This window comes from Saccopteryx leptura, chromosome 1 (assembly GCF_036850995.1).
Source record: "Saccopteryx leptura isolate mSacLep1 chromosome 1, mSacLep1_pri_phased_curated, whole genome shotgun sequence".
NCBI classification, from domain to species: Eukaryota; Metazoa; Chordata; class Mammalia; order Chiroptera; family Emballonuridae; genus Saccopteryx; species Saccopteryx leptura.
The window spans coordinates 4,193,197-4,218,457 of record NC_089503.1 but is presented as its reverse complement, the minus strand read 5'-3'; the positions used below and the strand labels follow the sequence as shown (position 1 = coordinate 4,218,457).

At 55.5% G+C, this 25,261-nt stretch overlaps 1 protein-coding gene across 3 annotated transcripts in view; it reads left to right on the top strand.

Moving 5' to 3' along the window:
- Positions 1 to 5,447: 5,447 nt before the first annotated feature.
- CTTN (cortactin) overlaps positions 5,448 to 25,261 on the top strand; it is a 33,095-nt gene continuing 13,281 nt past the window's right edge. For 2 of the 3 annotated variants that reach the window (XM_066382367.1, XM_066382197.1), the window contains exons 1-10: positions 5,448 to 5,552; positions 9,618 to 9,713; positions 12,687 to 12,773; positions 12,906 to 12,979; positions 14,863 to 14,992; positions 18,566 to 18,676; positions 19,607 to 19,661; positions 21,291 to 21,401; positions 23,339 to 23,449; positions 25,029 to 25,139. In XM_066382367.1, coding sequence (XP_066238464.1) covers positions 12,687 to 12,773; positions 12,906 to 12,979; positions 14,863 to 14,992; positions 18,566 to 18,676; positions 19,607 to 19,661; positions 21,291 to 21,401; positions 23,339 to 23,449; positions 25,029 to 25,139 — 790 coding nt within the window. In that variant the 5' untranslated portion in view covers positions 5,448 to 5,552; positions 9,618 to 9,713. The remainder of the gene's footprint in view (positions 5,553 to 9,617; positions 9,714 to 12,686; positions 12,774 to 12,905; positions 12,980 to 14,862; positions 14,993 to 18,565; positions 18,677 to 19,606; positions 19,662 to 21,290; positions 21,402 to 23,338; positions 23,450 to 25,028; positions 25,140 to 25,261) is intronic. The other variant, XM_066382282.1, reaches the window with a different exon arrangement.

Below are 25,261 nucleotides of genomic sequence, written 5' to 3'. Positions count from 1 at the left end.
CTGCCGTGAGCGCTCCATTCCCGGCTGGCAGACCGTACCCTTTTTGCTGTGACTTCGCATGGGGAGAGGAAGCAAGTCCTCTGGTGTTATAAGGGCACGAATCCCAGCATCGAAGGCCCCACCCTCATGACCTCACCTAACCCTAATCACCACTGGGCAAAGGCCCCACCCCCAAAAACCATCACACAGGGCAGTAGGGCTTCAGCTTACGAATTTGGGGGGGTTGGGGAGAAAGGGGGTAGAGCAAAACGCAGTCCATAGCATGTGTGCAAGATTTTATTTATTTTTAATTTTTTTTTTTTTTTTGTAATTTTCTGAAGTTAGAAGAAGGGAGGCAGAGAGGCAGACTCCCGCCTGTGCCCAACTGGGATCTACCCAGCATGCCCACCAGGGGGCGATGCTCTGCCCATCTGGGGTGTTGATCCATCGCAGCTGGAGCCATTCTAGCGCCTGAGGTGGAGACCACGGAGCCATCCTCAGCGCCCTGGCCCACTCTGCTCCAATGGAGAATTGGCTGTAGGAGGGGCAGAGAGAGAGACAGAGAGGAAGGAGAGGGGGAAGAGTGGAGAAGCAGATGGGCACTTTTGTGTGCCTTGGCCGGGAATCAAACCCAGGACTTCCAACACACTGGGCTGATGCTCTACGGCTGAGCCAACCAGCCAGGGCTTGTGTAATATTTTAAATAACTTTTCATAACTGCCTGTTTCTGTTAACTTTTGACCTTATTTTATACATGTTCCTTGTCAAAACAGATATTACTTTACAATTATACACTGTTCTCCAACATGCACTTCAACTTTAATTTTAATTTTTATTTATTTATTTATTTTTACAGAGTCAGAGAGAGGGATAGACAGGGACAGACAGACAGGAACAGAGAGAGATGAGAAGCATCGATCATCAGTTTTTCGTTGTGACACCTTAGTTGTTCATTGATTGCTTTCTCATATGTGCCTTGACTGGGCCTTCAGCAGACTGAGTAACCCCTTGCTGGAGCCAGCGACCTTGGGTCCAAGCTGGTGAGCTTCTACTCAAACCAGATGAGCCTGCGCTCAAGCTGGCAACCTCGGGGTCTCGAACCTGGATCCTCCGCATCCCAGTCCGAGGCTCTATTCACTGCGCCACCGCCTGGTAAGGCCACTTCAACTTTAATAATAAATCACATTCCCATTGTTCACTCTATTGGCTCCTCTAAATGTTAATATTTGTTTTTGCTTTGGAATTTGTATAGTAGGCTCAGTTTTAAGTGGGAGGTATTCACTTTGCTTTTTCCCTTTCTCCCTGTGATATGGGTAGGTGGATGTGTCTCTCTGTCTCCTGGAAGCTGGCTGTCCCATTGGGCCAGGTTGAAGTCACCCCTGAGCCAATCAGCGCTAAGAGGAGTGCAGTGTGCTTTGCTGATTGGCTAAGGCTAAGGACATGGGCTGTGCCCTGGAGTTTGGGGTGAGGCTCCCAGCACAAGTAGAACTGGAGGTGGGGGGAAGGGACAATGGGGAGGCCCCTGGGAGCAGAACTGAGATATTGACGATTTTTTGATTTTTCAAGTGAGAGCGGGTGCTCCAAATAATTGACCCCAGGCCACAGGTGTAGGGCAGAACCGGAGTCTCACCCACTTGCTGTGTGTCTTCAGGTAGGACACCCAGCCTCGCTGATCTTCTCTGGCTTCGCTTATGTAAAAATAGAGATACCTTGCCAGGCCCGCCCGCCTGCCTGCCTGCCACATGGGCTTCCTCTTCGTACTGCATGTCAGACCCTGGGCACTCAAACAACATGTGTTCCCCCAGGGTGGGGTGCCGGTATTGGCTGCACTGATGGGTAGACTGGAAGCAAAGGCATGTGACTGTCCACCTGGATGGAACAAGTCACCGAAAAGGGAGCCTTCGTTTGGTCCACCGAGCAGCTAGCTCTGTGCTTGGTGGCACGTAGCCCCGCTCCGTCTGCAGCGACGAGGAACGTGAAAATGCTTCGGCCCTTGCTGTCTGACCTCCTGTTCCCCGTGCACACCCCGTCCTTTCTCACTCCCTTCCTACCTTTTATGTCAGTGTCCGGCTCTGTTTCAAAGCCCCTGCTGAAAAGCCGTCTCTGCATCGCTCCTCGGACCTCGCCTTAAAGTGCGACAGGCCCCTGCAACAGACCAAGTCCAAGACTACTGCTCACTCCCTCCCCTCAATCCTAGTACCTCCTGCCCTTCCCCTCCCCCATGTCCTTGTCTGCACAAGGACTCAGAGACTCAGACGTGAGGAGTCATCCTTCCCTCAGGAACAATTTCAGACTTTAGAATGGCAAAAGTGATTTCTGGACATTCCTTCAACAGAATGCTGGGGCCTCGGATCATCAGCTGACACTGTGGGGGATGTGTGCCTTTGTTTTTTGCCGAGACTGTTTCATACCTCGGGAGAGGTACCAGTTAACCTGTAGCAAACAGGCAGCAGCGCAAGAAATTCTTGCCCATGAGCACACAAATGAGCTGTGTCTAACGAAATGCAGTTGACTCTCGCCCTGTAGATAGACCAGTGTTTGCAAATTCGTTTCAGCATTTGTTAGGTTGGCCGGAGAGACGCAGGTTTGTAAAAGACTTTACAAAGAGTGGAAAGGCTGAAGCAGAAAAGTTTATTTACTTTCCAAGGGCGGAAAGGGCCAGGTACCAGGACAATAGTACCGGACCCGAGTGTGTGTGGGGGGGCGAGTTGGCTTTTATTGAGCTTTTTCAAAGGCAGTGTTTTCTGTTTTTTTGTTTTTGTCGCTAGACAGCTGGGCACGGGGTGGGGTTTGCTTCTTTAGTTGTCCAGCTGCAGTAGGTCAGAGAAGTTATCTCGAATGATGGCTGCTGCTGCACAAGGTGGAGGCGGCTTAGCTGGTGGGTTCTCATTCCTCCTTGTCTGTAAAACGGGGTCAAAACTATGTCAGGAGATGGGATTAGGAATGAGAGGTGGGCTTTTTGGCTTTGTCGTTTTAGCATTCCTTTGATGTTTCCTTTGAACAAGTTATAATACTTTATTCTTCATTCATTATGAAGTCTTTGACATGTGTTCATTTTATGTGTATGAAAATTGTGGCTTTATCTTTTTTTTTAAATGTCCTTTGACACTTGACATGTTTCCCATTGGACCACACACCCCCAGTCCAATTCTTTTTTAAATTTTTTCCATTGATTTGAAAAAGAGAGCAAGAGAGAGAGAGGGGAAGAGGAAGGAAGTGGGGGAGAAGAGAGGTGGGGGAAAGCATCTACTTGTTGTTCCACTTAGTTGTGCACTCATTGCTTGCTTCTCATACCCTGACTGGGGATAGAACCCGCGTCCTTGGCACACTGGGAGGACACTCATGTTCTATCAGCTGAGTCATCTGGCAGGGCCCGGTCCATTCTTTTTTCTTTTAAGATTTTATTTATTGATTTTACAGAGGGGGCTGTCGTGAGAAATGTCAATTCATAGTTGTTTCACTGTAGCGTTCATTGGTTGCTTGTTGTACATGCCCTGACCAGGCAAGCCCAGGGTTTTAAGTCAGCGACCTCAGTGTTCCAGGACGACGCTCTATCCACTGTGCCACCACAGGCCGGGCACCAGTCCATTTTTTTTTTTTTTTTTTAGTGAGAGAGACAGTCAGAGAGATGGACAGACAGACAGGAAGGGAGAGAGATAAGCATCAAATCATAGTTGCGGCACCTTAGTTGTTTTATTTATTTATTTATTTATTTTTAATAAAATTTATTTATTCATTTTTTTTTAGAGAAGAGAGGGAGCAACAGAGAGAGAGAATGGGGGGAGGAGCTGGAAGCATCAACTCCCATATGTGTCTTGACCAGGCAAGCCCAGGGTTTCGAACCGGCGACCTCAGCATTTCCAGGTCGACGCTTTATCCACTGCACCACCACAGGTCAGGCTTAGTTGTTTTATTGATGCTTTCTCATTTGTGCCTTGACCATGGGGCTACAGCAGGCCGAGAGACCCCTTGCTCGAGCCGTCGACCTTGGGCTTCAAGCCAGTGACCTTTGGGTTCAAGTGAGCGACCTTGGAGTCATATCTATGATCCCACACTCAAGCCGACGACCTTGGGGTTTCGAACCTGGGTCCTCAGCATCCCAGGCCAATGCTCTATCCACTGCACCACCGCCTAGTCAGGCAGCACCAGTCCATTCTTCAGCGTGACATTCTAAATGTCATTCCATTCTAAATGTCTTCAGTCCATTCTAAATGTCTCTTGTGCTCACCACTCCCTTCTCTCCGTCTCACCTGCTACCAGGAGTTTGCCTGAACTGGCTGGCTGTCCTAGGCTTCTCTGGCCCATTTCCCAGCCATTCTCCACACAGCCACCAGAGGGCTCTCATCACAATACACACCTGATGGTGTCTCCTCTAACTTCCTCCAACGACTTCCCATTTCTTTAAAAATAAAAATTAATGATCCTTGCTGTGCTCTGCTGATCTCCATATAAGCTGGCTCCATCTCACCACAGTTCCGCTACACTGACCTTCCTTCAGTTCCTCTGTGGCAAGACCTTCCTGCCTGGAAAATTCTTCCTTCCTTACTGTTGACTCCCACTTGGCCTTCAGATCTTGATGCAAATGTTAATTGCTCGAAGAAACCTCTGATCTCGCAGAGGAGTTCAAGCCCTACCTTCTCTCCTGTATAATTTTGTGACAGCATTTATCTTGTTTCCTAATTATATATCTATGCGATTAATGTCTGAATCCACTTCAAGCCTGCCAGGGCCGTGAGGGCAAGGTCCATTATTGTTCTACTGACCTTCTATCTGTGACACAGATCTGGTCTTCTTGGGATGGATGGATGGATGATTAATGGGTGGAAGAGTTGGTGGAGGGTTGAGGGGTGGATGTGTGGGTGATGGGCGATGGATGGAGGGATGGGGGATGGACATGTGGGTGATACGTGGACGGACGGTGGGTGAGTGGATGGGTGACTAATGGATGGAAAAGTTGGTGGAGGATGGGGGTGGATGTGTGGGCGATGGGTGGGTGGATGGGTGGATGGATGGATGGATGGATGGGGTGGATGAATGAATGTATGGGTGATGGGTGGGTTATGAAGACGCTCGTCCCTTCGGCTAACTGGGGGTCACAGGGCTCCAGACACTTAACACTGAGCCCACGCCTGCCTCATTTTCCCTTTGCCACTCGGCGCAGTGCTGTGGATCCTGGAATATCATCTCAGCTGGTCTGCGCACGGTGAATTGACGCTGGGTAAGTTGACTCTGCGCGTAGAAGCACTTCATTTTGGGGCATGCTTTGAGGGCTCGCAGCGCTCGCGCCACGTGGACCACGAGGGAGGCTTCCGGGAGCCGCGGGGCAGGCGGTCTCCGCCGGACCGCTGCTCGCACCACGCAGCCTCCCAACTCACGCAGCCTCCCAGCTCCCGCAGCCGCAAACCCCGCGCAGCGCAGGGCGGGGACGGGGACGCGGGCGGGGCCTCGCCGGGACCCGGATGCGGCCCCGCCCCCGGCCCGCGGAACCGGAAGTGGAGCGGGCGCCTGGGAGTGCCTGGGAGCGGCGGCGCGTCGGGAGCCAGGGATCAGCGGGTCGGAACCGATCCACGGCGGTGAGCGAGCGCGGCTTCCGCCGGGCAGCCAGGGCTGGTTCCTCTGTGGCGCTCTCGGGGCGCCGCCGGGCCCGAAACGGGAAGGAAGCTGCGGCCGCCGCGGTCTCGCCGCTCTTCCGCTTGTGGTTTCGGGCGCGGACGGGGGGGCGCGGGCGAGGCTTCCCCGGGCCCGGGGCGGGCGGCTGGCGCGGGAGGGGCGGCCCGAGGCCAATGGCCGGGGTCCGAGGCCAGGCGCCGGGGTCGGAGGGCCGGGGTCCGGGTCTTAGGGAAGGGGGCGGGGCCCGAGGGAAGGGGCGCGGGCTGCCGGGAGGAAGAGGCAAGAGAGGGGCCTGATGGGGAGGGGTCCAAGGTCTGGGGGCCAAGGGGCCGGAGGTCCGAGAGGGCGGAGGTAGGGAAGGGGCCCGGCGGAGAGTGGAGGGGGGGCTCGGGATCGGGGCGGGGGCGGGACCCGGGGCTTTGGGGGAAGTGGGTGGAAGGCCGAGGGGGAGGGGCTGGGGTCCTCGGGGTCGCTGTCGGCCCGGGAGCGGCCGCACCTACTGGGAGGTTTTGCAATCAGGTCAGTGGGAATGCAGCAACACGCGCCGCTGCAGCTGGTTGAGCGGCTCTAAATATGGAACAGCCCCTCGGCTGGGTCTGTTGGAAATCACCGGAAAGGTGCTTCTGGGGTTTTCTGTTTTGTCTGTTTCCATCGCCCGGTTATTCCAACGGGAGCTCGGTCCCCCGCAGGAGGGCCTCAGGTGAAACCTTGGGGACTGGGCTTCCTCCGTCTGCAGTCTGTGGACGTGTCGTCCTCTGGGGGAGGGGGTTCTGCTTTCCACTGAACGCAGCTCCAGAGCCTCCCCGCGCCGCGTCTGGGTACAGCATTGACTTGGCCCCGGTGCTGTGCCGCGCATTCACCGTCCCAGGTCCTGACCGCCAGACCCCGCCCGGCAGCCCCGGTAGCCTAGGCCCGGGAAGGGCTGTGGGTCCGGAGCGCCCCTCCTAGCACTACCCGCATTGCATTCCCGTGTTTGACCGCGGTGAGTCACCGCCCCGGGGCTTTGAGACAGCCCTGTTTCTCGCTCCCTCCCGGGGTTAGGAGACGACTCCCAGATACTGTACTCCACGAGCAAGGAAGAGCTTAAGCGGCTTTCTGACCCAAAGGGAAAGGACCAGGGACACAGAGTTATACTTTATCCCCCAGAAACTGGAAGTTTACCCCCCACTGCAACGACTTTTGGAAGCATTTTTGATGAACTTATCTTTAAAATATATATATATTTTTTTAAGCAAGAGAGACAGAGACAGACAGGCAGGAAGGGATAGAGATGAGAAGCATCAACTTGTAGTTGCAGCACTTTATTTGTTCATTGATAGCTTCTCATACATGCTTGACCCAAGCCAGAGACCCCTTGCTCAAGCCAGCAGCCATGGATCACGGGTGTGATCCCTCAAGCCGGCATTCCTGCGGTTTCTAACCTGGGACCTCAACATCCCAGGTCGATGCTTTGTCCACTGTGCCACCACCATTCAGGTTAAGATACTTTTAAATGGACTTAACTGGTGATTTAGACTTCCAGTAGTTGCTCAGAAAGTGTGCCGTTGAGTGAGTCGTTGTGAAGTGCTGGGACACCCTTCTTGGGTTGCAGTAGGCCAATGTCCTGGGGCAGCCTGGAGCCATCCAGCGGGGGCTGCAGGCAGACGCTTTCAGTAAACTGAGTCAGTGTGCCCGAGGCAGGACGGGAGGGACTGGTGCAGGGAATGGCCTTGCACTATCAGGTTGTTCAAATGCCTGTTCTCCGGTTTTCTGCTACTGTGGCGATAGCGAGGTTAATGGAAGGCTAATTATGCAGCTAATGCATTCCCCTGTAGAGGACTTTTCCACTGTTTATACTTCTCATTCGTGCAGTCTTAATTCGTGTGACACTTTGCAAGGAAGATTTATTTTCAGTGTATTTCAATGGTGGGTAGAGGTATTACCTTCTTTTTGAACAGTGGTTTTCGGTAACTCTTCAGAGATATACGTCACATCCCACACTCACCCATTTAAAGGGTACAATTCAGTAGTTTTTAGTCTGTTTACAGAGTTGTACAACAGTGACCACAATCAATATGAGGTTAATTTCACTACCTCAGAAAGAAACCCGAAATGCCTCCCCCATGTCCTCTCCAAACGAGGCTAATCTACTTTTGGTCTTTATACAGATTTCCCAGTTCTGGGTGTGTTTCACAGAAATGGGGCTATAGAATACGAGGCCTTCTGTGTCTGGCTTCTTTCACATGGCCTGTTTCAAGGGTCATCCGTGTTGTGGCGTGTGTGTAGCACCACTCGTTTTCATCGCTGCATATACTCTATGGTGTGGCTAGAGCTCATGTTCTAGGTCTGTTAGGTAGTGTGGCCACTTGGGTTATTTTCACGTAGGGTTGCTGTGAATACTGCCGCCATGAATATTCCCTTGCATGTGTGGATGTGGGCATAGGTTTTCGTTCCACTTGGGTGCACACCCAGGGTCATTGGTAACTCCACGTTTAACTGTTTGAGGACCTGCCAGACTGTTTTATTTTTCATTCCCACGAGCAAAATACGAGAGTTATGATTTATGCACAGGCTCACCAAACTCGATACTGTCTGCTTGGTTGTGGTTTTGATTTGCATTTCCTTGATAGTTCACGATACTGAGTATCTTTTTCAGGGGCTTATCAGCGGTTTGTCTATCTTTGGAGAAATGTCTGTGTAAACATTTAAAAATGTGGTTAATTGTCCTTTTATGATTGAGTTGTAAGAAATCTTTATTTATCCTGGATATATGAATTGGAAACAGTTTCTCCCTGTAGGTGAATTGTCTTCACTTTCTTGACAATTTCTTAGTCCTTTGAAGCACTAAGTTTTACATTTTGTCCAATTTATATTTCCTGCGCAGTACAGAGCAGGTGAGTAAAAATCGCTCGTGCTTTTTTATGTCACATCTAAGACCTGTTGCCAATTCCAAGGTTACGAAAATCTATGCCTTTGTTTTCTTGCAAGAGTTTAAATGTTTTAGCTCAGACATTTAGGCCTTTGATACATTTTGATATAATTTTTGTGTATGGTGTGAGGTAGGGGTCCCGAGGCATTATCTTTGGGTCCAAAAAGTATCCAAGTTTTAATTATTTAAACGGTTATTTTTGTGATTTTATTTTTTAAGTTTAAAATATTGAGAAGATAAATTGTGGTAGACTTGAACCTGTCACCAGAGGCTCTGGGTTGAGTGTTATAGATGCTGGCTGACTGGCGTAGTCACAGCAATGCCAGGATGTGCTAGGGTTTCAGTAGGCACTGGGGAGGAAAAAGGAGTGAATCATAGGTCAGGAGCTAGGCAGGAAATGGAGTGTGGAGAGGCCAGCGGAGCCATCCCCCTGTAGTGGCCGGTTCAGGACAAGCTGCCTGCGCCTGGCTTGTTCCTGGGGACCAGGGCGTTTCATTCACCTGCTCTGTACTGCCAGGGAGTGCGGCCCCGGGTCAAGGCTGTGTGTAGCTTTCAGGAAAGGCCGGGAGCAAGGCCTGGGGCGTCGAAGCCTTGATCTCCACACAGTAACTGGACCCGTGCATTAGAAAAGCGGCCTTTCTCCTCTGCTCCCCAGCGGGCCCCCCTTTTATGTTCCCATAGCAGTCACACCGCTGGCTGTCTCCCAGCCGCGTGTGATCCCTTTGGGGTGTGTTTTTCTGACGATACTATTTTTTAAACTCATAGTGGTAGAATTTTGCTGTTTCTAGCAATGTTATAAATTCAAGTGAACAAAAAATGGAAACCTCAGGATTGTTGCAAAGAAGAGAGGGGCCTGGAGTGGAGGCAGGCCTTTCGGTTTGTGTTCAGAAGGCCCTCACGCAGGTGTGAAACTTTGAGACTTCTTTTCTCTGTAGTTTCTCAACGGCTCTGAAAAGCAGTGGACCTCTTTGGTTTAGTAAAACGCGAATCTCGTTCCCCTTTGAGATTGCTGTGTCAGACCGCGGTGTTGGGGGGGTTTCCGTCCCTATGTGTCAGGGTTTGCGCAGAGTGTCTGTCCACGGAGACCCCCCTGAGCTTTTCTCCCGCCATCTTTTCACAGACAGGCCGTCGCCAGATGCCTGGACAGCCCCCATTGGATTCCTGTTTTTCAGACAGAGTTTTGTGAGCCACTTCTCACCTTCCACCGGAAAGAAAGGTTCGTGCGTTGTGGACAGGGACCGCTCTGTCCCCTGGAGGCTGTGGAGGCTGTTGCCTGGAGGGCGGGAGGGGCCTTCCTGCTGGCTTCACAGAGATCAGCGTGGTCATTTCCCACATTTCCTTGTTTAAGAAATAAAGTTAAGCCTGACCAGGCGGTGGCGCAGTGGATAGAGCGTCGGACTGGGATGCGGAGGACCCAGGTTCGAGACCCCGAGTTCGCCAGCTTGAGCACAGGCTCATCTGGATTGAGCAAAGCTCACCAGCTTGGACCCAAGGTCGCTGGCTCGAGCAAGGGGTTACTCGGTCTGCTGAAGGCCCACGGTCAAGGCACATATGAGAAAGCAATCAATGAACAACTAAGGTGTCGCAACGAAAAACTAATGATTGATGCTTCTCATCTCTCCGTTCCTGTCTGTCTGTCCCTGTCTATCTCTCTCTCTGACTCTCTCTCTGTCTCTGTAAAAAAGTAAATAAATAAATAAAATAAAATAAAAAATACTTCATGTGTCCCTTAAAAAAAAAAAAAAAAAAAAAAGAAATAAAGTTAAAAGCATCGACCTGGAACACTGAGGTCGCAGGTTCAAACCCTGGGCTTGCCCGGTCAAGGCACATAAGGGAGTTGATGCTTCCTGCTCCTCCCTACCCTCTCTAAAAAAATGAATAAATAAATAAACGTTTTAAGAAATAAAGTCAAGCTCCCAGTGTTGCTTGTGGTTTAGAAAGACAAGAGGATTGTAATAAGCTCTGGCGCCTGACCGGTGGTGGCACAGTGGGTAGAGCATTGACCTAGAACGCTGAGGTCGCTGGTTCAAAACCCTGGGCTTGCCTGGTCAAGGCACATATGGGAAGCAACTACTGCAAGTTGCTTTCTCTTTCTCTTATCTCCCCCTCCCTCCTGTATAATGTCAATAAATAAAATCTTTTAAAAAAGCAAAAAACAAAGCTCTGGCGTGGAGGAGCAGGGAGCAAGCTGGCCCTTCTGTCTGCTCTGTGGGCGGGGCGAGGAGCCGTGAGGCAGGACCTTCGGGACCGCTAGCCCTGCCCACCAGTGAGGCCGGCCTGGAAAGACCAGAGAAGACGGGGCTCTGCCCATGTCGTCTTTTTTTTTTTTTAAGACTTTATTTTTTCATTTTAGACAGGAGAGAGAGAGAGAGAGAGAGAGAGAAAAGGGAGGTGCAGGAAGCATCAACTCCCATATGTGCCTTGACCAGGCAAGCCCAGGGTTTTGAACCAGCGACCTCAGCATTCCAGAGTGCCTGTGCCACCACAGGTCAGGCACTCTGCCCATGTCGTCTTTTTTTTTTTTTTTTTTAAATTAGTCTTTTTTTTTCCCCCCCCCCTTTATTCATTTTTAGAGAGGAGAGAGAGAGGGAGACAGAGAGAGAGAAGGAGGGAGGAGCTGGAAGCATCAACTCCCATATGTGCCTTGACCAGGCAAGCCCAGGGTTTCGAACCGGCGACCTCAGCATTTCCAGGTCAACGCATTATCCACTGTGCCACCACAGGTCAGGCTCTGCCCATGTCGTCTTAATGAGCCTGAGCCATCTGCTCTCCCCACTGGCTGAAGGGGGATGGCTCCCTGGCTCTCTGCTGAGACTCCGGTCCTCTTGGCTGACCGTTTCCTTAGTGGCAAGGACGATGTAGGAGCTGACATCCCGCAGGTGGGCGGCCGTGACTCGGGCAAACCACTGAACTCCGGCAGCTGCTGCTTCGTTGTACACAGGCGCACCGGGGAGCCCCCCAAGGTGCAGATTTTATTTAGTCTGCGCTCTGGAATCGTGTCGTTGGCAGACGACATCTGGGAGATTGGTGCAGTGCTTTGGGACACCGGGTGGGGGGGGTTGAGGTGGCCTGGACAGGATATTGTTGGTCCTGCCCCAGCAGCAGCAGACGGCTCCCCGCCCAGGTGGCGGCGGCAGGAGTCGCATCTGGAAATCTGAGCACTGTGCCCTGATTCACGTTCTCTACCACCCTGAGTTTGGACCTGCGGCCCCGCCGAGCGGGCGGGGCGGGTGTAGAGTCTCGGGTTTGCGAGGGCTTTTGTCCTGCCTGTGGTCCGGCACAGAAGCAGCAGTGAAGCGCCACAGAGACCCGCGTGGGGTCCCCTTCACACGCCTGGGTGAGCTCCGGGTGACGGATACACTCAGCTCTCGGGTGCTTCCTGGGCCGGGTGAGGTTCTATTAGTGCTTGTGTGGAAAACGAATTCATTCTCCTCGTACATAGCTGGGTTTGTACCTTTGCAGTTATGAACAGACCTACGTTGTTCCTGACCGGGGATTGAACTCACGACCTTGATGTTTCAGGATGGTGCTCTAACCGGCTGGCCAGGGCCTGTTTTTGTTTGTTTTTGGAGAGAGAGAAATGTCAATTTTGTTGTTCCACTTATTTATGCATTCATTGGATGATTCCTGTATATGCTCTGACCAGGGATTGAACACTCAACCTTGGCATGTTGGGGTGACATTCTGACCAAGTGAGCTACCTGGCCAGGGCCTATTGATTTCTGTACTGGATAAAACCTTACCGAGTTCAAGTGCTAGGGAGGGAATGGGGTGGCCCATCCTCAGAGTTGCCTGATAGAGGATAAGTTGGCATTTTTTATACCGAGTACTTCCCTAAACAGATGGTAGAGGAACCATGTAATCAGTTACTTGAAATACTTACTGACTGGTCAGAGTCTGAGTTAAGAAAGTCCTTGTTACATTTCTAGTAAATATTTGAAATCAAAATGTGTGCTTTCTTTTTTAAAAATTATAAAGAAAAATGCGTATACGTGAAACTTCACCATTCTGACATTCGCAACGGGATAACGCAAGCTTTTTTGCTTGGACAACACTGTTGTCGAAGATCTTAGTGGAGGCCCTGGCCGGTGGGCTCAGTGGTCAAGCGTCGGCCCAGCGGGCGAAGGGCCTGTGTGCGGCCTCCGGCCGGCCAGCCCCTCAGACCCGAAACCCCTCTCTGCCCTCCCAGATGTGGAAGGCTTCGGCAGGCCACGCCGTGACCATCCCCCAGGACGACGGCGGCGCCGACGACTGGGAGACCGACCCCGATTTTGTGGTGAGTCCCCGGGGCAGCCCTGCTTCTGGCTTTCCTGGGGGTCTGTCGTCTGGGTGGGTCTCTGTCTGTCTCGGTCCGTCTGTCCTCTAGCCCAGGCTGTGGGGCCCACTCGTCCCGTGTCTTCTCTTTCAGAACGACGTCAGTGAGAAGGAGCAGCGATGGGGCGCCAAGACCGTGCAGGGCTCCGGGCACCAGGAGCACATCAAGTAAGGGCTTCTCACGTGGTGTGCGCGGCGTCCTCCGAGACGAGCGTGCTTGCCCTCCGAGGGGCTGCGAGGTGCTCCGCATCCATCTCATGACCTGACGCAGAGCGGACGAACAGGAGCCGTGTGTGTGTGTGCATGTGCGTGCGTGTGTGTGTGCGCAGCGCTTACAGTCCTGCCGTCTCCTTGTTGCTGTGTTGGCTTAGCGAGGCACACGCCAGCCCAGGTGGGGGGCGCAGTGGAGTCTCCAACATGGGAGATGTCTTTGAACACCATTGACCTTAAACACCTCCTTAACTTTTACAATCTTACGACCGAATCGTTGTCCGCCGGGCACCGTGAGCTGAATCCGAGCATTGTGTTCTCATGAAAGGCTCCACATGGGGAACAGAGAAGCCCGGCTCTGTCCCTGACTTGGCCCTGTCTCAGACCGCCACCTCTGGGGCGGTGTTTCTGGGCCAGGAAGTGCAGATTAAAAGGAACTTTTAAAACCTGCTCAGCTTTCATTTCAGGTTGTGCTGGGCTCAGGGCGCACCCTCCCGTTCCCTGCCTGTGAGGGCGCCGTCCCTGACTGGGGGACCCGCTTGGGTCGTTTGTGGAGGAGAGCTCGTCTTTCTCGGCCCCAGTGTCCTTGCAGTGAGGCAAGGCTGCTCTGGTCTGAGAGAGCCAGTGAGTGGTGCACACAAGTGGGGAGTGTGTAGTGTGGCGTCCCGGACATGGGTCGGTCCTCCCTGACTCGCTGCGTCCACACCTGCCCAGAGGCCCCTCTGGGATGTCGAGGGACTGAGGCTGGCAGGAGGCGCCGGGGCTGGAAGCAAGACTCGGGGCTGGCACCGGCTTGGGCCGCTGGCCGTGGGGTTAGCTAACTCCTGGACTGGTTCAGGGACCCCTTCTTGTTCTCATTTCTGTTCCCCTGGGGCATGAACCCAGGCTGGGGAGGACGGATTGCAGAATAAACGAACAGGGAACCTCTGGGCTGGCTCGAGCTCAGGGAGACCATGGGGCCGAGGCAGTTCTCAGTGCCCTGTGCTCATGGTCCTGCAGGACTTCAGGAGCCGGTCTGTCTTCCCCCGATTGGTAGGGGTCAGGTGTTGTCCGAGCCTGCGTCGGGTTTTAGACAGTCCTGTGGGATTGTTGCCCAGGTGTCGAGGGTGTGGACGTGGTGTCCCCTGGGCAGAAAGGCCCCGTGTGAAGTGGCTTCGTGCCTCCGGGGTCTCCTGGCAGTGACAGGGGCAGAGGCTTCCTGGCCTGCCAGCATGGGACCACATCTTGTGACCTGTTTCACTGTCCCCGGTATTTAAAGGACAACATGGCTTTTAGAGAGCAGGTTCTGAAGGTCTCCCCTTGCTCCCTGGTAATTATAAACGGTTGAGGCCTTCAGGTGAAGAGAAGCTGTCTGCGTGCTTTGTGTCACTGGGCTCCGACCTGTGTCCTGGGGTCCCTGGGAGAAGGACAGCTGCTTTGCTTCCTCTGCTGCCTCGGGTTGACTTCTGCAGAACTGGGTTTCCTCACCTGCTTATCTAATGTCATCGAGAGGCTTTCTGCCCCTGAGATAAATAAGGGGGTTCACTTTTCAGGGCAGCCCCCTGTGGGGGGCGGGGACACACTGTATGGACCTGGATCTGTTCCCGTCAGCGGCCTCGCTGGTGACTGAGGACTGCCGGGACACGGGCCGCTCACAGAACCCTGATGGAGGGCTGGGGTCGGGGGCCCAGGTCGGGGAGCCCGGAGATGGGGAGGCTGGAAACAGGCCCGGGGTCGGGGAGGCCCAGGCTGAGGAGGCCCGTGGCAAAGCCCTGCGGCCTGCACAGACGACATTCCTGTCCTGTGCATCCTGGAGGGCAGGGCGCCCACGCGCTGACCACTGTCCCTCCCGCCCCCGCAAGCATACACAAGCTGAGGGAGAACGTGTACCAGGAGCACCAGACCCTCAAGGAGAAGGAGCTGGAGACGGGCCCGAAAGCCTCGCACGGCTACGGAGGGAAGTTTGGCGTGGAGCAGGACCGGATGGACAAGGTAAGTGGCCGACGGCCGCGGGGCCAGCTGCCTGGCCTGCTCTGACCTCTCACCTGCTCGGTCAAGTCGTCACTCACTCAAGTGCATTCGGCAGGTTGAGTTTTGAGTCACATGGTTGGGGATGAGGTTTGCCAGAGCATCCTCTGTCACTGAGTCACTCATAAAATGCCCCGCTGTTGAGACACCCTTTTAGTGAGGGTCTCAGAGATGCTGGGGGTGGGGACGGTACAGGGAGGCCAGCTCTAGGACCAGGACGGCGGGCCAGAGGCACCTGGGCTGCAGGTGCTGGCGTCACACTGCCCGTAGTTCCGTGTGCAGCCTAAGGTGCACCACAGGATGGGACAGAAACTGAAGCCAGATCTGAGGACCCCTGTTCATGTCACGGTGAGACAACAGGCGTGCTGAAGTCCTTTGTGCATTCAGTGCCGGTCAGAGAGCGTCCTAGCTCCGGACGCAAAGCCCCTGCCACCAGGCTGGGGAGAGCCCTCCCTCTGTGTCGGGGCCGTGGGCCAGGCAAGTGCGAGTTCACGGGGATGGAAGTGCTGGCTACCTGCTTCTGCATTGACCGTCCAGGGTGGGGGCCGGCTCAGCAGGCCGGTGTCCCCTCTGGAGAGGAGGCGCTGTTGGGCTTCCCTCCTCAGGCGGGAGCTCTGCCTCCTGCTCAGCCCGTGGCGGAGGCCCGGCCGAGCGGCGCGAGCCCTACCGGCCGCTGTGCGGGGGACGGCCGGCTGGTGTCGGGTTCCGCTCTGTAATTCCACGCCTGTCCCCTCGTGCACGGTCAGGTTCCACGTTGGAGCCGTGCTCTGTCACTGCCGAGCGGATATGTGGGGGCCTGTGGCATCCCAGACCGTGTCCAGAATTAGCCCAGAGCGGGATCGGATGTGGAGTGAGCTGCAGGAGAGAGATAGGGACGTCTGCGGTGACTGTCACTCCCGGAGCCGCCCTCACGCCGGGCAGGGACAGTGGGGAGCAGACCGCCTTGTGTGCTAAATGGAGCTGGAAGTGGCCGGTGGCTCCGACCGAAACCGCGTGTTCAGGGTGGTCAGATAACGGGGGGGGGGGGGGGGGGGGGGGGAGGGGAGGACACTCCTGTCCCACAGGGCCTGTGCTCCCGGGGTCACGGGGACTGAGCAGGACAGGTCACTGAAATGTGGACCCCATCCAGGCTGAAAATATGCCATGTTGGGGAAGACAGTGACATCATTGTCACTTCTGGCTCCCCTGCTGTGGGGACGATGTCACTCTGAGCGCTCGGCTCAGGCCTGTCTGATCCAGGAAGCTTCAAGGACGAGCCTGCCCTACGAGCTTGTGGCTGCCTCTCCCATGACCCCGCCTGCTGCCCTCTGTCACCCCAGCCATCCCTCCCATGGGGGCTCCGGGGGCCGAGATGGGTCCTTGCCTCTCCAGCCGCTGCAGCCGTGGTACCTGAACAACTCGGGGTGTGCTCTCGCCTCTGCCGGGGTGCAGCTGGGCGAACCGGAAGGTGGACCCAGTGGGATGCTGCAGCCCCGGTCCCCTCTGCCCCCCTGGACATTTCAGGGGGCTTAGTGTCAGCTCACATGGGAATAGGCAAAACTCAAACCCAAACATAAATGCTGATATAATTTGGTTATTTGTATCTCGTCCTCTTCAGAAACTGGGGGAGGGACCCTGAGGTTCCAGTGTTGAGAATTGGGGAATGTGGGACAACTTCCCGAGCACACCCCTTTGGGGAGCAGGTGTTTGTGAGGGGAGCGTGCAGGGCCGGTGCGGCAGCTGCAGGTCCTGTCCACACTGCGGTCTGAGCACCGTGCGCTCCTGCAAGGCCAGAGCATGCTCAGCACCCCGCCCAGTGCTCACCGTCAACAAGGTCATGAGCAATTTGGGGGTAATCTGATTCAGCCAAAAAGCTGGAAAAATTTCCAAGCTGTTGTCACTCTGGCCGTATTCCTAAGAGCCATTTTCTTACAAGTTTCTGGCTGAGAGTTGGCACGCCACCTCTCAGTGCTGCTTCGTTGGTTTTTTTTGCGTGAGACCCCAGAGGCCACAGTGGGCAGTGGGTCCCAGGCCTCGACAGTCTCCGATGACCATGGGCAGTACCTCTCAGCGGGTGAGGACTTCCCGGAGAATGAGGGTCAGGATGTGGCTTCTCCGCCCCCTGCACCTGTCGGTCATGTGTCACGTGTCCTTGCTGTCCCTGAAGGGGCCTGTGAGTTTGGGTAGTGATCTCAGCTTTATGGGCCCTGGGGTCTCTGAAGCAACTGCTGACCTGGCGCTTGAGTCCCAGACACGCCGTCGACACTCTGGGCTCGTAGTCCCTTCCTGACAAAGGCTGGGCTGTGGGTGAGGGCGTGACCGAGGCCGGCGTGTGGAGAACCCGGGTTCTGCTGCTTGGTAGACACGCGTGGCCCTGAGCAGAAGGTGCCAGAGCTGGCTCCCTGTGTGCCAGCGAGGTGACAGTGTGGGGACTGGCCTGCTTCGGTCTGGGCGGGACGTACGCTCAGACGATGTTGACTCTGAACATGGATCGTAACTAAAGCCTGCGTTTAGTCACTCAAGTCTCTTATTTCAGTTTGTTAGCACAGGAAGTACTTTTGGTCCTGAATCCTGGGATGTCCCCGTGATATAAGAGGGCCTCACTGTAGCAGAGTAGCTGTATTGCCCACAGTCCTCCTGGGCGCAGGTCTCAGGCGGTGTGCTGTAGGCTGCTGGTTGTGTGGGTTCTGGACAGAGACTGACCCCATGGGCCTGTCTCCACGCCCTGTCGTGTCAGAGGCCCCGTCTGGCCAAGCTCTGCAGGGGCCCCAGAACGAGGCCCAGGAGCCTGAGGTCCCCGGAATCAGACAGCCCTGCACTGACCTTCCTATTCCTATGAGCGTGCTTAATAAGAAACGCCTCCACGACCAGGGGGGCTGCCCCCCTAGACCTGCCCTCAGGGGGCTGCCCACCTAGACCTGCCCTCGGGGGGCTGCCCACCTAGACCTGCCCTCGGGGGGGGCTGCCCACCTAGACCTGCCCTCGGGGGGCTGCCCACCTAGACCTGCCCTCGGGGGGCTGCCCACCTAGACCTGCCCTCGGGGGGGGGCTGCCCACCTAGACCTGCCCTCGGGGGGGGGGCTGCCCACCTAGACCTGCCCTCGGGGGGCTGCCCACCTAGACCTGCCCTGGGGGGCTGCCCCACCTAGACCTGCCCCCGGGGGGGGGCTGCCCCACCTAGACCTGCCCTCGGGGGGGGGGCTGCCCCACCTAGACCTGCCCTCGGGGGGGGCTGCCCACCTAGACCTGCCCTCGGGGGGCTGCCCATCTAGACCTGCCCTCGGGGGGCTGCCCACCTAGACCTGCCCTGGGGGGCTGCCCCACCTAGACCTGCCCTCGGGGGGGGGGCTTCCCCACCTAGACCTGCCCTCGGGGGGGGGCTGCCCACCTAGACCTGCCCTCGGGGGGCTGCCCACCTAGACCTGCCCTCGGGGGGCTGCCCACCTAGACCTGCCCTCGGGGGGCTGCCCCCCTAGATGTGCAGGTGGGGAGGCCCGGTGTGGCACGGGGGGAGGTCCAGCGTGGGAGCTCTAAGACTTTGTCTTGCTGCCGTTCCAGTCCGCCGTCGGCCACGAGTATCAGTCGAAGCTCTCCAAGCACTGCTCGCAGGTGGACTCCGTGCGGGGCTTTGGAGGCAAGTTTGGTGTCCAGGTGGACAGGGTTGACCAGGTGAGTGACGTGTGGTGGGAGCCGGGGCTGGGGGAAGGGGGGGACAACCCCCTGTAGAGCAGTGCTCGCTTCTGCATCCACATGGCGTCCTCTGGGCTTCTCGGGTGCCATGAAGGTGCCTTTGGTTCGGGGACTGCAGGGCGGCTGTCCCAGCCCTGGGTTCCCTGGGTCCCACAGCCCCGTGGCGCTGAGGCTAAGCTGTGAGAACAGTCCTGCGTCAGGGCCTCCTCCGTGTTTGCTGTGGGAACCCTGGTGTTCGTGCCCGCTCACAGGGGCCCCTCAGAACTGCCCAGGAGTGTGCCTGCGGGACCATTCCTGCCGTCCACCCTGCGTGGGTGTCACTGGCAGAACAGCGGTCAAAGCCCATATGTGAGTGTGACATTTCTGGTGCTGCACTCAGTGTCCAGATGCTGAGCTGGTGGCTCAGGGTCCCTGGCCTGCGTCTCACTCAGGGGCCTGGGATTTGGGTGAGACGTCCATCTGCACCCCAGCCCGCTGCCTGTTAGCCCCGGTCTGGAAGACGGGAGACCGTGCTGGTCTCCTGGGAGAAACCCCTTGCTGTGCCCTCTCTCACGCTGGTGTTACTGTCGCCCTTGGCAGTAGGGAGCTTCCCTGGAGGCCAGTGGTGTTAAGGGGCTGGAGCCCGGGAGAGGAACGCGCCCCGCAGTGGCCAGCAGCCAATGGCTGGGGCGGGCAGTCCACCAGGGGTGCAGCGTGGCCCGGGCAGCCCACGGCCTTAGTGGGTGTTGTGTGGGATGCAAAATCAAAGCCCCCGAGTTTTGGCCACTAATTAGATCTTCATCCGGCTCAGGGAATCAAAGTTAAAACAATGACAAGGTTCATGTTTTTAAAAATGCCATATGTGCTGTGAATTCAGAGTAACCATTTCAGAGGGACTTAACGAAGCACTTCTCTGTCTCGTCCCCACAGTCGGCTGTGGGCTTTGAGTACCAGGGGAAGACTGAGAAGCACGCCTCCCAGAAAGGTAGGGTGGGGGAGGCCGGCCGATGGGAGTGCGCCCTGCTGGCGGGCGGGGGGCGGCGCATGCCATCACCGAAGCCTCTTCCTGGGGAGAGGGTCCTCACCTCCAGGAGGGGCGTGTGGCACTGTGTGACGGTGCAGTCCCCGCCATGCAGCACACATGGCCATGGCGTCTGCAGTCACTGGGGCCTCACGCGACGCCGCAGAGGCCCCTGCCCTGTGTCCGAGCAGCGTGGGCCCCAGACACTCGCTCTCTGACTGTTGGGAAATGCTGGCTGCCCCCAAGTGTGGACAGGGGAGCCGTCACATCCCTGGCCTTGTCACTGTGCATGGCCTTTAACCCGTGCTGGCTCGCCTTGGCTGGGCTATGCTTGTCTCAGAAAGCCTGTTTCTAAAGATTTATATATTGATTTAAAAGGTGGGGAGGAGCAAGAAGAACCGACTCATAGTTGCTTCACATTAGTTGTTCATTGGTTGTTTTTTTTTTTTTTTTTCCAGAGACAGAGTCAGAGAGAGGGATAGACAGGGACAGACAGACAGGAACAGAGAGATGAGAAGCATCAATCATCAGTTTTTCATTGCGACACCTTAGTTGTTCATTGATCACTTTCTCATATGTACCTTGACCGTGGGCCTTCAGTAGACCTAGTAACCCCTTGCTCAAGCCAGCGACCTTGGGTCCAAGCTGGTGAGCTTTTGCTCAAACCAGATGAGCCTGTGCTCAAGTTGGCAACCTCAGAGTCTCGAACCTGGGTCCTTGGCATCCCAGTCTGACGCTCTATCCATTGCGCCACTGCCTGGTCAGGCTTTTCTTCTCTTTTTTTAAGTGAGAGGAGGAGAGATAGAGAGACAGACTCCTGCATGTGCCCCGACCAGGAGCCATCCCGCAACCCCCATCTTGGGCCAATGCTCTAATCAGCTGAGCTATTTTTAGCACCTGGGGCTGACACTCAGACCAACTGAGCCATCCTTCAGGGTGTGGGGCCAATGCTAAACCAATCAAGAAACTGGCTATGGGAGATGGAGAGAGAGAAAAGAGGGAGAGAAGCAGATGGTTGCTTCTCTCGTGTGCCCTGACCAGGAATTGAACCCCGGATGGCCACACGCCAGGCTGATGCTCTATGCACTGCGCCACCACCTGGTCAGGCTAGTTGTTCATTGGTTGCTTCTCATATGTGCCTGGACCAGGCAGGCCCAGGGTTTCGAACCGGCAACCTCAGGGTTTCAGGTTGACACTTGGTCCACAGGCCAGGCAAGAAAGCCTGTTTTTAAAATGCAAGTGTATCACTTCCTCAGACCACTGGAGGTAGTCTCGCAGGCTCCTCCTGTGTCGTGTGTGTCCTCAGGTGACTGGTGATGAGTGCTCCGCCCATGTGGGCATGTGGGGTGGGTGGGGTCCTTTCTGTACACGCTGACCTGTACTGGAACAGCTTGTTTCCCGTGGGGGTGTGGCTTCCTGCCATCGGGAAAGAATGTCCTTGTGCAGAAGGGGACCTGCCTGGTGTCCATGGCACTCGTAATAGCGGTGGCTTCCTGTGCTTTTTGAAATATGTGTTTGGTGTCCTGGAGTCATGTCCTGACTTAGTCTAACTGAAGTGACAGTGCTCTGCCATCGGGCTCCCTGTCTCCCCAGACTACTCGAGTGGCTTCGGCGGCAAGTATGGTGTGCAGGCTGACCGTGTGGACAAGAGCGCAGTGGGCTTCGACTACCAGGGCAAGACGGAGAAACACGAGTCCCAGAAAGGTCTGTGTGCGGCGCCCAGCACGGGGTGGGGGGTCCGCCCTCACTGCTCAGACTCAGGGAAACATCAGGGAGCTTCCTCCTTTAGTTCCATCAGGTGACACTACACTGACAAGGGTTTTTAACTTAAGCATTTGCATTCTCTTGTTCTTTTTAGGTCAGTGTAACTGTATTTTTATTTGTATTTATTTATTTTTCACTTCTTTAGAGAAAGAGGAGAGAGATGAGAAGTAATGCTCAGCTGCATTACTTAAGGTGTTCATTGATTGCTTTCTCATATGTACCTTGACTGGGGGGGCTCAAGCTGAGCCAGTGACCCCTTGCTCAAACCAGTGACCTTGGGATCATGTTGATGATCCCATGCTCAAGCTGGCGACCTTGTCATCTTAAACCTGGGACCTCAGTGTCCCGGGTTGATGCTCTATCCACTGCGCCACCACCAGTCAGGCAGGTCTGCCGTGTTTTTGTATTTTTCTTTTTTTTTTCTTTTTTTTTTATTTTTTTATTTATTCATTTTAGAGAGGAGAGGGAGAGACAGAGAGAGAGAGAGACAAAGAGAGAGAAGGGGGGAGGAGCTGGAAGCATCAACTCCCATATGTGCCTTGACCAGGCAAGCCCAGGGTTTCGAACTGGCAACCTCAGCATTTCCAGGTCGATGCTTTATCCACTGCGCCACCACAGGTCAGGCCTGTATTTTTCTGAAGTTGGAAACGGGGAGGCAGTCAGACAGACTCCCACGTGCGCCCAACCGGGATCCACCAGCATGCTCACCAGGGGGCGATGCTCTGCCCTACTGGGGCGTCACTCTGTTGCAACCAGAGCCATCCTAGCGCCTGAGGCAGAGGCCACAGAGCCATCCCCAGCGCCCGGGCCAACTTTGCTCCAATGGAGCCTTGGCTACGGGAGGGGAAGAGAGAAACAGAGAGGAAGGAGAGGGGGAGGGGTGGAGAAGCAGATGGGCACTTCTCCTGTGTGCCCTGGCGGGGAATCGAACCCGGGACTCCTGCACGCCAGGCCAACGCTCTACCACTGAGCCAACCAGCCAGGGCCTAGGTCTGCCATGTTTTTTGTTTTGTTTTGTTTTGTATTTTTCTGAAGCTGGAAACGGGGAGAGACAGTCAGACAGACTCCCGCATGCGCCCGACCGGGATCCACTCAACACGCCCACCAGGGGGCAACTGCTCTGCCCACCAGGGGGCGATGCTCTGCCCCTCCGGGGCGTCGCTCTGTCGCGACCAGAGCCACTCTAGCGCCTGGGGCAGAGGCCAAGGAGCCATCCCCAGTGCCCGGGCCATCCTTGGTCCAATGGAGCCTCGGCTGCAGGAGGGGAAGAAAGAGACAGAGAGGAAGGAGAGGGGGAGGGGTGGAGAAGCAGATGGGCGCTTCTCCTGTGTGCCCTGGCCGGGAATCGAACCCGGGACTTCTGCATGCCAGGCCGATGCTCTACCACTGAGCCAACCTGCCAGGGCCCCTCTGCCATGTTTTTAATGACGGTTCTGTCGTCTGTTTCATGATATCCTCATCCATTAAACCTGTCCTCTTTGAGTGTAGTATTTAGGTTATTCCCAATTTTTTGATGTTGAGAATTGGCTGTAGTGAGTATTTATACACCTGCATCTCACATACACAAGCAGTTATTCAAAAGAACACATTCCTGGAAATGGGATTGTTGGTCAGAGGACACTGAGTCCGTCACCTCAGAAGCTCTGTCGTGAACAGCGGTCTCAGGGATGGGGGCGGAGCCGCTCTTCGCGCCCTGCCGTGGGGCCCCTCCTCGTGCTCTGGCCCGCACAAGTCCCGACCACGTTCTCGGTGGTCCCACCGGGGGCCTGGGGGGCTTGAGTTTTGCTGGAGTGACACAGGAGCTCACCGACGGCTGAGACCCGCGTGCGCTCCCTGATGTCGCGGCCGGGGTGTAAGCGCGGCTTCCTTGTTTTCAGATTACTCCAGAGGCTTCGGTGGCAAGTACGGCATCGACAAGGACAAGGTGGACAAAAGCGCTGTTGGCTTCGAGTATCAAGGCAAAACGGAGAAGCACGAGTCCCAGAAAGGTAGTGTCGGTTTTCCCTTGTTCCACAGCCAGCAGCTATTAGTGCAGCAGGCGTTAACCGGAGCCGAATGGGACCCAGACTCAGCCGCTCAGAGTAGATGCTGCTCCAGTTCATCGCTCAGCTTGGGTGGGAGCAGCAAACCCAAAGCAGCTGTTACGTAAGAGGTCAGATCTCCACACTCTGTGGGCTCTCGCGCCCCGGGGCATCGCTGGTGGGGACGGCCGTGTGTCCCACCACGGTGGTGTCACAGTGTGGGAGCTTCTCACATGGGTTATTCACAGAGTTGAGATTATAGATAGGGTTATTTTGTAGACGTTCTGCAGGAGGTCCCCTTAATGCAGGGGTGGGGAACCTTTTTGGCTGAGAGAGCCGTGAACGCCACATATTTGAAAATGTAATTCCATGAGAGCCATACAATGACCTGTGTACATTACGCATTATCTAATAAAAATTTGGTGTTGTCCCAGAGGACAGCTGTGATTGGCTCCAGTCACCCGCAACCATGAACATAAGCGGTAGGAAATGAATGGATTATAATACATAAGAATTTTATTTTATTATTTATTTATTTTCCATTTTTCCGAAGCTGGAAACGGGGAGGCAGTCAGACAGACTCCCGGCATGCCCACCAGGGGGCGATGTTCTGCCCCTCTGGGGCGTCGCTCTGTTGCATCCAGAGCCATTCTAGTGCCTGAGGCAGAAGCCAGAGAGCCATCCCCAGCACCTGGGCCATCTTTTGCTCCAATGGAGCCTCGGCTGCGGGAGGGGAAGAGAGAGACAGAGAGGAAGGAGAGGGGGAGGGGTGGAGAAGCAGGTGGGCGTTTCTCCTCTGTGCCCTGGCCGGGAATCGAACCGGGACTCCTGCATGCCAGACCGATGCTCTACCGCTGAGCTAACCGGCCAGGGCCAGAATGTTATATATATATTTTTTTTGTATTTTTTTTTTTTCTGAAGCTGGAAACGGGGAGAGACAGTCAGACAGACTCCCGCATGCGCCCGACCGGGATCCACCCAGCACGCCCACCAGGGGTGACGCTCTGCCCACCAGGGGGCGATGCTCTGCCCCTCCAGGGCGTCGCTCTGCCACGACCAGAGCCACTCTAGCGCCTGGGGCAGAGGCCAAGGAGCCATCCCCAGTGCCCGGGACCATCCTTGGTCCAGTGGAGCCTTGGCTGCGGGAGGGGAAGAGAGAGACAGAGAGGAAGGAGGGGGGGGTGGAGAAGCAAATGGGCGCTTCTCCTGTGTGCCCTGGCCGGGAATCGAACCCAGGTCCCCCGCACGCCAGGCCGACGCTCCACCGCTGAGCCAACTGGCCAGGGCCCAGAATGTTATATTTTTAACATTATTTTTTTATTAAAGATTTGTCTGCGAGCCAGATGCAGCCATCAAAAGAGCCACATCTGGCTCACGAGCCATAGGTTCCCGACCCCTGCCTTAATGTGACCCAGAGTTTGACCGAAGATGTAGGAGTTGAGGACAAACGCAGACGCTTGTTTATGTGAGAGCACTGACAACGCCTTCCTGCCCTCGCCCACGCTGCCCGCTAATCCTGGCGCCGGGCCTCTTGTTGTCCACACAGACTACGTGAAAGGCTTCGGAGGGAAGTTTGGGGTGCAGACGGACAGACAGGACAAGTGCGCGCTGGGCTGGGACCACCAGGAGAAGCTCCAGCTGCACGACTCCCAGAAAGGTACATCTGCTTCCTGCTTACGGGCAGGGTCGCCTGCAGGGCTGGCGGGTGTACATGTGCAGGTCCTGACGTGCTGTGTTCTCACTGCGTTTCTGTGACGGTGTGGTTTTGTCTTCACTGTC